Below are 12,894 nucleotides of genomic sequence, written 5' to 3'. Positions count from 1 at the left end.
GTGCAACTACAGCGTGTCTTCTCTGCAACCTGTCCGAGTGCACACACACAACTCCCGAAATCAGTAGTCAGTTTTGGGAGGAAGCTTAACAAGTCTAATTATGAGACACCTGCTCTGCGATTTTTCTGTTGCGCACAGAGCCATGCAGCTCGCAGAAGGCACTCAACGCAGCAGGGTAGTGGCTATTAACTGTAAAGTAGGCTATCAATATGCTTTCTAACCGCAGAGCAGAGAAACGCTGGCTCATATAGCAGCTTTCTGTCCTTTGTCTTATTCCAGCGGATGAGCGAACCCCGGGGAAAGCGGCGCACCTGTGACCGGAGGAGGGTTGGATTCTCCCCGGCTGGTGACCTCCTGCTCCGGGGGACAAATCCTCCCACCCCCCGGCGTCACCTCTCCTCCACCAGACCGAGAGCGACGGAGCCCACCGATGCGTCTGACAGCCCCTGATGCTCGGCAGTGCTCCGGGGCTTTCCGGTCGATGGGAGAGGCTCGAGCCGCGGCCGCGCGCTAGGATGCTGCGCCAGGTGTTGCACGCGGGCCTGAGGACCTCCTTCCACGCGCTGGGCAGGTTCGTGGCGAACCACCCGGTGTTCTTCGCCTCTGCGCCCGTGCTCCTCTCCATCCTGCTGGGGGCCAGCTTCAGCCGGTACCGCGTGGAGGACGATGTGGAGAGCCTGCTCGCGCCCAAGCACAGCCTGGCCAAGATCGAGGGCAACCTGGTGGACAGCCTGTTCCCCGTGAACCGCTCCAAGCACGCGCTCTACTCAGACCTGCAAACGCCGGGCCGCTACGGGCGCGTGATCGTCACCAGCAGAAAGGGGAGTGTCCTGGACCCGGTTCATCTGGACACCGTACTGAAGGTATGCACGCGCACAGCACGCGCACCCACTAATTCTAAACACCTTTCTAAAAAGTCAGTGTTTTTCAATGAGCGCTGGAGCTGACAAACAAACAAGTAAACGAAGTGGAATAAATTAAAAGTGTTTTTAAGTAGCACCATGAATAAAGAATACAGTTGATAAAATATATATACGCACAGAGAGCTGACTGAAAAAACAACAGAATATTTGACAATTCAGCTTCTGTGCTGTTTAAGTCACATTATATACAGTAGAAAACGAGGCTACAGTGCATCTGCAGAGTCCAAACTTTAAAAGCAAATCAATTCCCAGTCACATTCAGAAACACACTGCAGGTAAAGGTCAGTGTCTGCAGGCGGGATCACATATACAAGCTGTCTTCCTCCTCATTCGCAGTGATTGATAGTCATGAAATAGAACAACATGGTCCCATTTCATATAACCCCGGCAACCTTCGTGGTTATGAATCAAAACATTTTAATTACAAAGTGGAGTTAGCTGGAGCTCGGAGGCCTCTGTCTCTGCGTTGGTTTTCCTAAATGGATTTATGAGTATTAGCTTGACACCCCTGGAGCAATCAGCCAAATGATTTCATGAAGTTATGCGGTTGTAATCAGAGCATGCTGACTAATCGGCCTGAGACTTTGTTCACATACCCTGTCCATGCGTGTTTCAAATACGGTTATTGTGACCCACTTTACGCATACCCAGAACGCAGCGTTGGTCCATAGAGGACTGCCACAGTTAGACACAGGCCAGTTTATAGCTGTGCATCATTCACTGCAAACAGGCTGCGAGAGAGAGTGCTGTGAAAGGAAAAACATCACAGTTACATAATCTTACACTGTTACATATCATCAAGACTCTTTTTTTTGTGTGTGTGTCTCCTCTTGCTCTCGTCTACTTGTGCATCTTTTTGTGAGTTCCTACGTTTCCCAAAATGCCATTGAACAACCCTGCGAGAATGGGTCTGAACTTGTTGCGTGAGAGAGCAACAGCAGTGATAGCCAGTACTAGACGGCATCGAGAGTAGGGATTGTGAGTCACACCCATTGACTGCATCGAATTCTGGTCTATTTAAGCTTCTGTCGGTGAAGGAATCGATAACTCTTCTTCTTCTATGATGGATATCATCTTTTATATGATTAATTCGCGTCTGTGCTCTCAGCCTTACCTTCAACGCGGTTGCTCAGAGAGCTGATTTTCTTGCTCCGATAAAACTGCCATGTCACACAGTATCAGTCATCCACAGGAGTCAGAAAAGTACACCACCGAGCAACAACAGGGGCTCAGAAATGCAACAGTCAGTAGCGCCTGACTCTGTGCAAATACCTGCAAAACTAATGGTGTTCCCATCAGCCTCAGCTGGACTTTGTGTTGAGCAAATCTTTGCATGCTAACAGAGCTACAAATTAGTCTTTTGGCATAAAAAAATGACAACAGGACAGTGCAAAGAAGGAACTTTCAAAAAAAATACATTTTCAGACATTCGTACACACACACACACACACACACCCTCCCTCTCTGAAGTCAATGCAGCATTCTGAGGCGGGAGACAGCTCTGCCCATGTTCGCTGTGGCAGAGACTGGCATCAGGCCTGTTGCTAAGTAACCAGCACTGTCGATGCTGGCACTGTTGTCCTCTCGCCATAGAAACGGAGGAGGATTCTGAGACCACTATTGTTACTCTGTCGAGTAAGACACACACACACACACTCCCCCACATATCTGTCCATCTTATTCCAACAAACAAACTAGAAAGCCGAAGCACACAAAGTAGGCGAATGAGCCGCACACTGAGTTTTGCTGTGCTGCACAGCGAAAAAACTTTGATCGAACTTTTTTTTTTGTGCTCTTGCCACAGTTTATTCTAGCAAAATGGGGCCAGTGGGAAGCTAACTTCTTTTCTTGTTTGTGTGTGTATTTGCATGTGTGTGTGTGTGTGTGTGTCTTCTCTGCACACAGCTCCACAGGCGGATCTACCAGATGCAGGTGACGGTCACGGCCACAGGGTTCAACAGCTTCAACCACTCCTTCTCCTACCTCTGTCTCCCGGACGACAAGAACGTCTGCATCATCGACGACATCATCCGTGCCATGGAGGAGATCCAGTCAGCGCGCACCTCCAACCGCTCCGTCCCAGTCCTGCGGTACCCGATCACGCAGCTTGCAGACGGACGGCAGGCGTACATTGGCCACCAGCTGGGCGGCGTGCAGGGCTGGGGTCCCAGCGGGGCGGTGCGTGGTCCGGGGACAGGAGCCAGGGGAGAAGGTGTACGTTCTGCCAGGGCGTTGCAGCTCACCTACTACCTCCAAGCAGGCGGCCTGATGGACCGGGTGGCCAGCCAATGGGAAAAGGCCTTCTGTGCTGAGTTACAACACTTTGCAGTGTTGCACCCTAAGCTGGGGCTGTACCCTTCCACTTCCTCTTCTCTGAGGACAGACTTCCAGTCCTCTTCGGTTCTGGCACGCCGCCCCCTCTTGGCTAGCTTGGGGGTGTGCGGTGTGCTGGCCGTCCTCTGCTGCTCTATGAGGGACTGTGTGAGGTCTAAACCTTGGTTGGGACTCCTGGCTCTGCTGTCAATCACACTGTCAGGCCTCACTGCTGCTGGGATACTCAACCTGACTGGGGCCACCTACAACTCTACATACCTGGGCATCCCGTTCGTCATGCTTGGTAGGTTTAAAACGAATACTTTCGATGGTAAAATAATAAATACACAAGATATATTTTACCTTTTGAGTCTTTATAACTCTGTATGTCCATGTCTTCATCCTCCTTTTGTCCACATTTTGGGATGTATAGTTTTTGAGAACTTATGGTTGTTATACTGGATTAAAGCACAGAGAAATCAAAGAATAGTGAAGCTAACACATGGCATCTGGGAGCCACGGTGAACATTGTCATTGCTTTTATATCTCAGACTGCCTGTGTTCACCGTCTGCTTTTTCAGTACCTGTGATGGGTTTAGCAGATGCCAGCCTCAGGCTGAACGCCATTTCAAAGTAGATGGATCATCAAAATGACTGACAAGTGTTGGCGCATGAACTCGACTTACTGAGGGGGAAGATGTCGGCGCTAACAATACATTTTCTGACTGGGGGCAGAAACTTAATCCAAAGGTTGTGAAAAAGTAAGTTGTTAAGTTACCGTTCTTGAACTGGAGTCTGGAATGAGAAGGTGTCACACTATTTTACATTTATAAGTGTCCAAATTGAGTTCTAGATTATTTTACACTTTTAAAATGCTTTAAATTGCGTGCTGGTTGGATTGTCGAGGATCATCTGAATACATTTCCAATGCCCCCCCCCCCCCCCAGAATTTAGGGGCTACGTCCCACAAGTTTTGTAACTTTATGAAACCTACTTCATGCTGTGATTGGCCAGTTGTGCTGAGGTGATAAAGTAGGCAGGACTTGAACTTCTCTCTCAGATTGTCTTTTTGTTCTTCTTCTTCACACAGTTACTCCTTCACAAGTAATGCATGAACTTCTGTTACTTGTTGTACAAATGAGTGCAACACCATGAATGTCTTTGAGGAATGACTGTCTGAAAATGTGCGCCGGTGTGCCCATTTCCATATGTGGTTCATATTACACATTATTCATAATATGAATTATATGGTATTATATTCATTATATGAACCACTAACCGCACTTCACAGCGGTTTTGCACTTGAGACATGTCATGATATGCATGGCCAAAGTAGGGATGCACCAATCCAACTTTTTCTCTCCCGATACCTCAGTTCAGGATATCTGCAGATACCAAGTACCGATCTGAGACCAGTGCTCTTTTTCCTAAATTTAAAATCGGTATACTCAGTGGATACATTTTTATGTAAGGCCACATGAGGCTAGGGATTGCTGGGACACCACAAACTGAGTCAGCGGCCAAGTGTGACTCAATGGATGTAAATTATAGCAGAAACACTGAATTTTATAAAACAATGAAGAAACCGCATTTATTGTTGATCGATCACATCACGGCCGATGCCCTAAGCCGCTTAATAAGGTCAGGATGCCCAGACTTTGAAGAATAACCATAATTCATAGAAACGTTGTAGACCTGACGTCACAGTACTCATGACCGAAGTCCTCAATCGCAAATCTGGAGGGTGGCCATGTTCAGTTTATTATAGGAAAGAAAGTCCACAGACTGCAGCAGTGTTATAAAAAAAACTGATACACTTATTACAAATATTATTTTTTATTCACAAATACGTGATAATGGTTTGGGAATGAACTTTGTTTGTTACAGCAGGTTAACAAACCATCCCTGCTCTTGAAGCCACAGTGATTGTTTCAGCAGTTCAGTGCGACTGCGTCGGCAGTCCTAATTATGCAGCAGCTTAAATGTGGAATACAGACTGTAAAAATCAGTGTTGACCAAGTTCAGTTAGTAATTTAGTGTGTTTGTTTGTACAATGATAATATGATGAAAAGGGATCGAGAGCAAACAGAAAAAAAAACAAAGATACAGTAAGAATTTAACAAACTAGGAGCAAAATGAAAATGCATACCATATGTGTGAAGGCGTACTTGCAGTTGAGCGCATGCATACTAAATACTGTAAGATGTGCTGTATGTAACCTCTCACACTCACATGTAGTCTATATCATAATTACTCTGTAATGTGGAGGAGGAACGGCTGCTTGTTAGGCTTAAAATAACTGTAGAGAGAACAGAAGAGACGAGGGAATACAGACAGAGAGGGGGGGTTTGATGAAATATCACTCCAAATGGGGGTCGAGAGAAGGATTCTCTAAGTAGAAAATGAAGTTAAACTGTAGTTAGAGGGAAAGAAGGCAGGCAGGCAGGCAGGCAGGGGGGATTTTTCAGAATCAAGTGGGCAGACAGAAAACGGTGGGAGGAAGTGTGAGGAGAGAAAGAAGGATGTGATTACGCTGCACAGAAAAGAGAGGAAGAGGGAGAAATACAGTAAAGATTTAATGTTTTTCAAATGTGGATTTGGGACATTGCAAAGATTTGTGATAACACTGCAAAGCTGAAACAAAAGAAAAGACAAAAATAGCCTGTTCCATTAACTAATTTTCAAGTGTTTGTGTACAAAGGGGCGTAAATTGATGATGTAAAGGTTATATCAGTCATCCGTGCATTCATTCACCAACAACGCTGTCCATTCTCGAAACATTCACATTGACTGAGAGATCCAAGTTTTTGTGGTAGAATTACCACAAATATAGAAAACTGGCATCAAATTCTTGGCCAGATTCGTAGTCTGGTTGACTCTAGGAGCCGAAGCGATAAGCAGATCTGCAACTTTGACGATCAATTAATCTTTTTCAGTCATTTTTAAAGAGAAATGCTATAATCTTTGCTGCTTTTCTCTGTATTATTACATTGTGAGGTGAATGTTTTTGGGTTTTGGACTGTTGCTTGGACAAAAAAAAAGAAAGAAAAAGACATTAAGTAACGTCTCCCTGGGCTCTGCATAATTGTAAGAGGCATTTTTCACATTTTGTTTTGAAAATATTTAATGTGAAAAAAAAGATGAATCATTTAAATGCTCACTTTTTGTCAAGATCAAGTTCCTTTAAAGCCTTGAAGATTAACTACAAATACATTTGCGAAGTTTAGCTTACTTTGTTAAATAGAAAACTGGTTATTTAAAAAAACAAAACATGTTAAATTCCTCAATGTGAGGTATTGAAACAATAGTTGTGTTTTGGTATTGGTACTCAAACAGGTATCACAGTGATACCGGTAATATAGTGTTTGCATGTCTGAGCTGTAGCTACTCTTGCACTCTTTATGACACAACAGTAATATAAAGGGACTGAAATGGTTCTGGCAAAAGGACAAATCCTTATTGGACAGGTATTTTCTTGTATAATAATACCTGAAAGTGTGTGTCCCTGTGTGTGTGTGTTTGTCCATGAGTGCACATTAGCTTGTCTCAAGCTCTGGTAAATACCAAAATCCTCGGCCAAGTGCTGTCCACAGCCTCTCTTTTTTTGCTCTCATCTTCTTTCTGGAACATTAACCTCCCCACCTCTTTCACTGTCATTCACTGTCTAATTCCCTCTTTTTCAAACACACACACACACACACACACACATCACAGATCTGCAGACTTTCTCGGCTGCACCCACGCCTGAAGTGTCGGTACGTTATGCCTCTGCTAAGGTGTTAAGTGTTTTGCCATGGTGAGGTCACTGGAGAGAGAGACGGACGGGGGGGGTGGGGGTGGGGGGGTACGTGTGTCACTGGTGACTCACTTGTGCCATGGCAACCACGGAAGAGGAAACCATTAAAGACCATCTGCCGCACATGTATGTAACGTGTATGTGCATGCACGTGAGAGTGGACATGCGCATGGAGGTGATGCACTCAGTCACCTCAAATAGACGTTGATGTCTATTAATGAATACAAGAATGAATTAAAACTTTGGTCTTTACATATTTTTGATGTAAGAAGCTATAAATCTATTCAGTAATGAGGCGCTGCTTTAATGCATCTGTCGGATTCTTCTTAATAACTTCTTCAAAATATTTTAAATGACTTTTAATTACTTCTTATCTGTATCGAGTACACGTTAAATTCTCGTGTCCTGCTGCTGCAATGTTCCAATTTCACACAGAGAATTGAATTGAATCAGAAAAAAAACCCAGCATTTCCCCGGCGTCTTACATCTGTCATTTCACATATTTCCAGTTCAAACAGGATTGAGGTGTGACATTATGCAGAGAGGACTTTTCAAACGCGGGCAGGCTGACTTATTACACTTCCTTGTGCAACGCTGTGACTCCTCAAAATGAATAAATTGAAGTCAAGCGGGGAGCAATCAAAGCATCCTAGGGAAAGAAAACAGGTTGGTTGGAAATCAACTAACTTTTATGTCATTGTGACTGTTTTTGAGGAATAAATGTTTCCTCTTTAGTTACACAAAACGAGTTTTTGTGTGCAGCTGGAAGGTAATACTCGAAAGTAGGGAAACATACAGTTAAACTTCAAACATGGAGAGCTTTTTTGGACAATAGAACAAACTGTCATTGACATATCATCTTATAAAGTCGTCATGGCGAATGTGTTAGCAACCAGTTGCATTTACGCCTCCATCAGACACGGAGCAACATTAACTACGTTTTGGGTTCCGTCATCTCCTTAAAGAAATATCTGGTTCTTTAGCTGCTAAATGCGCCACCATGTTCACCAGCTAGTCGCTAACTTTGTCTCTCTGCTGTTTGATGCTAGGCGGGCAGCATACAAGTGGGTTTATAAGAGCTGTTTTGTTGAAAAAAGCTGCCTGCTGGAGCTGGTTGATGAGAGACACCAGGGTGCAATCAAGGTATCTGAGGAAAAGTAAACAAGTTGGTGGGAAATTAGCTAGTTTTTATGTTTGGAGACTGAGCCAAACACTAAATATGTGTTCTGTAAAACCAAAACAATGAGATGGAAGAAGCTAAAACGCTCCACAGTCCTTCAGGCTGCAGACTTAATAATTCTCTGCGGGTTTGTCACTGAGAGTAACCAGTTTAATATTACATGTAGACATCTGATGGGTTGCTCATATAAAATGATTGATTAGTGCAGCTTTAAGTAGGTAATATAAATAGATAATATGGCACAATCTCCCTTCCATTTAACTTCCATTCCTGTTTGTTTTCCCCATCAGGCCACGGGCTCTTCGGCTCCTTCGAGATGCTGTCATCATGGAGGCGAACCCGGGAGGACCAGCATGTGAAGGAGCGCGTGGCGAGCGTCTTCGAGGACGTCATGCTGCGTTTTTCCGGCTCCACCATGCTCCACCTGATGACCCTGGGCCTGGCCGCCTCGCCACTCACCAACATGGAGGCTGTCCGGCTCTTCTGCCGCACCGCCGCCTTGGCTGTCACCATCAGCTATGTTTACATGCTGTCCTTCTACAGTTCCTGTCTGGTGTTCACTGGATACCTAGAGACCGGGTACAGACATGGCTGCTTCTGCCGGCGAGTCCCCAAACCGGACCGCCTGGACTCTAAACCGGCCTGGTACAGGTGTCTAATGTACACCCGTTACCAGGATGAGACTCAAACAACCAACCCGCCACATGGGGTCGGTCACAGTCACGCTCACACGCCAAACCCTAACCTAACACACACACATGCGCACACGCACCCACATACGACGAACCACCCTGTCGCGCACGGACACGGACACGTGGCTAACTCCACACACGCACATCCACACCCGCACGCACATTCCACGGCCAACACGGACCCTCATCCTCAGGACTCTCACCTTTTGCTGGGGTGTGTGAGGCGTTGCTATGGAGACTGGATCACTAACACCTATGTCAAACCCTTTGTGGTTCTGCTGTATCTGGTTTACATCTCCTTTGGATTGATGGGCTTCCTACAGGTGAGGCAACAATACAACAATTTTGCTGTTCACATGCACGAGCCTATGTTATTTCATGTTCGCGTCTGCCGTCAAGCATTGAAATGGAGAAAAGGCGAGTAAAACACTCCTAAAATGGTACCTGCTTAAAGTTTTCTAATGGTGCGGTCACACTATCACCATGTCTCTGTGAATATTTACATGTAGTCATCTCTGACAGACTCATGGGCCAACAGATTGTGTTTTAAAATGGAGATAATGTCATTATCCTATCATTTATTATTATTATTATAGTGCCATCAGTCTGTTTAGTACAATATTCTACTACCAGATTGCAAACCACACCATCACCTCATTTAGACAGTATACAGTTTGTCATCGCTCTGCTCAGTATCTAACCGTGACATCATGTCCTTGTTCGAGCATTTTCATTGGAGGGAAGGCCACTGTGACCATAACTTAAGGGGTTGTGTAATGTTAAATCATCAATGACACCATTTTCTGAATGAGACATGCATGAGTCCTTCAGAATAAAAGCTTAATGTCCTTAAAAATAAACAGACTAAAAGACTTAAATGTTCCACAAGTTGCAGCATTTTTAAATATAGTTTTAGACTTTTAGTCTTTAGTGTGTAGCTCATACGGTTAAAAAAGTATATATTATAGTATTGTCACTATTTTTATGAGACGGTTTATTGATCAGTGCTTTCATGTCACCTTTTTTAAAAATACCAAACGCTACATATTTGCGTCCTATTATTATCTGGTTCATCATACAGATTGTTGTAGAGTCTGATGGTCTTTAAGCTATTTGTTTGTTTTCCTCAGTTTGTTTGGTCACTCCGTGGCGGAGACTGCACTGTTTGACCTTTAACAAATATGTTTCTGTCGACAGGTGACTCAGGGTTCAGACCCCAGTGCACTGGTTGCCATGGACACAGCGACAGTATTGTACACCCGTGCCCAGCAGCGTTACTTCAGCTCGTACTCCCCTGTCATTGGATTTTACATTTATGAAAGCGCCCCCTACTGGAATGCCTCAGTGCAGCGGGACCTGCTGGAATACGCCAAAGGCTTCCAGCGAATCAGCTGGCTGGAGGCTTACCTGAACTACCTGTCAGATCGCAACCAGTCCACCAGCCAGCCGCGGGAAAACTTCACCCACACGCTCCGCCACTCCTTCCTCCGCGAGCCGCAGTTCGCCCACTTCGCCGATGACATCATATTTGCGGAGCGCGGTCAGGGCGAGGAGCCCGATGTGGCGGCGTCACGAATCTTCCTCGTGGCCAAGACGACGGAGAACAAGCGCGAGGAGATGTCAGTGCTGCTGGACACGCTGCGACGCCTGTCACTGACCTCACGTGTCCGCTTCCTAATCTTCAACCCCTCCTTTGTCTACCTGGACCGCTACGCTGCAGCGGTCAGCTCCCCCCTCAGACACTCACTGCTGGCGGTGCTTTTCCTGTTGGGTCTGTCCTCGCTGGCCGTCGTGGAGCCGCTGGTCTCCGTGTGGCTGGGCCTCACCCTGCTCTCCGTCCAGTTTGGGGTGCTGGGCTTCATGACTTTATGGGGTGTGGAGCTGGACTGCATGTCTGTGTTGTGTCTGATCTCAGCCTTGGGGCACTCAGCAGACTGCAGCGGCCCCCTCCTCTGCGGATTCGCCTCGGGTCGGGGTGATAGCAGGACTCGCTGGGTGAGAGTGGCGCTGGAGAGACACGGGGTTCCCTCTCTACAGACGCTCATCTGCTACAGCGCCGCCCTGGTGCCCGTTGGCTCTGTACGCTCCAACCTCACACGCACACTGTTTCGCTGCCTCACCCTCACGGCCGTCTGCTCGGCCCTGCACACGCTCGCGTTCCTGCCCACCCTCCTCACCTTCCTGCCTCCCTCCAAGAGCCGGGGACACCGGCCCGAAGGAGAGGGCCAGAGACAGGAGGTGGAGTGTGTTGAAATGAACGACAGCACTCGAGTGGTCGACCAGATCACCACTGTCTGAGATTGGGATGATGGGGTTTTTTTTTTTTTTTTTTTTTTCAAATTTTTTTTGGCCCCTTGGTTGCCATGGTGACTGCCAGATGGGGATTGGTTCATTGTAGTCTGCATGCTGCAGACAAGAATGCTGATCCTTGTGAAGAGAGGAAGAACAGGAGAGTGTCACTGAGAGAAGGATAGAAGAAAAATAGAGCTAAAGGGTCAAGAGGAAACAGATTCAAACGAGGAAAGGGCAGTGGGAGGCCAGTGAAGACGAGAGGAGAGAAAGACGGGTTTCCAATGCAGTGTATCCATGGTTACCTGCTTGTTACTCGTGCTGTGTGGCATGTGAATGAGCTCTTTCCCAAACAGCCAATCAGAAGTTGAGGATCAGCTGAGGCCTGTTATCACAGAAGAAGTGCCACATTTTTTTCACGTGTCCAAACCTTGCTTTAGATCTGATCACATTGTTTGGCTACTGCTATCTGTTCGCCATATCAAGTTGCACAAATACAGCTACAATTACACGAGGCAATCATCTGTATGACTTGAGTATTTCTACTTTAATGCTGGACAAATAAAGTCAAATCAAGAAAACATGCTGTTAAGTGGTTTTGGCTTTGATGCAAGTTCCATGAATGAATTGTCTTTCATGTAAAAGCTAAGCGCTAACTGTAGCTAATGCCACATCAGATAATAAAATTAAGGATGGAACTACTTTGATACATACATATATATAATGTATAATAATTGTATTAATTAATTAATTAATTCAATATTTATTTATGAATAGTGTAAGACAGACATTGTCCATTCTGGTGCTATATATGGCGGGCCTCACCATCATTATTAAATAGTCGATATTAAGACAAAAGGAGAATGTAACTGTCAACAAGTATCAGTCAACCAACCACCACAAAAAAATCCTCAAACTGAAAACAGAGATTGTCACTGGATGTGAGGAAAAACACACTGATGTGAAGCACATTACTGACACCTGATGTATTTTTTTTTATTCACTGTAAATGTCCGATCACTCAGAGCGTTAAGTGATGATGAATTTTCACTCAATTATAAAAGTCTGAGAGACAATGTGTTCGTCAGGGATTGATGTGAGCACCTAAACCAGTGCTTCTGTCTTTCCGAGAATCGGTTTTGAACGAAGGTATTGTTCTCTGTGATTCTCCCCCCTGAAGGGAAAGGAGCTCGTTGCTTTTTACTCGTTTATTCCTGAATTCATCTCCGCGGTTGAAGGTCTGTGTGTGGGAGTGCTTCTTATTGTTAATCCGTTCTCCTCTCTGACACTTGCCTGAATGAAAGTATTGTTCAGGCTCTGTGCAGGCGCCACAACCGTCAGTAAGACAAGGGCATGATCCCTCACCAGCTTCCCACCCATCAGCACTGCCAATTAGGTTTTCTTAAGAGCACACGCACGACCTTCAAGCTGGAAGTACCACTAACGGGAGGCTGCGTCGTCTTCTATAAAACATGGCACTTACACAGGGCTGAATAAAGTTCTTTCTAAATATAATCCACAAACAAAGAGCACTGCGCTGGTTCATGTAGAAATGGGAGGAAACTTGTGGGAAGTCTACCGAACTTGAACATCCCAGAAAACCGTGCATCTTCAGCGCGAAAGTCCAACCAATAATGTCATAAAATTTTGAACAATACCACCTTTCTCGATTCCTTTACAATCAAACCTTTCTTTCCATAA

General features: G+C 45.5%; 1 protein-coding gene across 1 annotated transcript; it reads left to right on the top strand.

Annotated features, from left to right (window-relative positions):
- Positions 1-515: 515 nt before the first annotated feature.
- ptchd1 (patched domain containing 1) lies at positions 516-11,202 on the top strand. Its single transcript, XM_070928487.1, has 5 exons — positions 516-863; positions 2,829-3,540; positions 8,503-8,921; positions 9,099-9,227; positions 10,102-11,202. Exons 1-5 carry the CDS (start codon positions 516-518, stop codon positions 11,200-11,202), a joined length of 2,709 nt encoding a protein of 902 aa, XP_070784588.1.
- Positions 11,203-12,894: the final 1,692 nt, after the last annotated feature.

This window comes from Enoplosus armatus, chromosome 21 (assembly GCF_043641665.1).
Source record: "Enoplosus armatus isolate fEnoArm2 chromosome 21, fEnoArm2.hap1, whole genome shotgun sequence".
In the NCBI taxonomy this organism is placed as follows: domain Eukaryota; kingdom Metazoa; phylum Chordata; class Actinopteri; order Centrarchiformes; family Enoplosidae; genus Enoplosus; species Enoplosus armatus.
The sequence above is the reverse complement of the archived record's forward strand: the minus strand, read 5'-3'. Positions and strand labels throughout refer to the sequence as shown.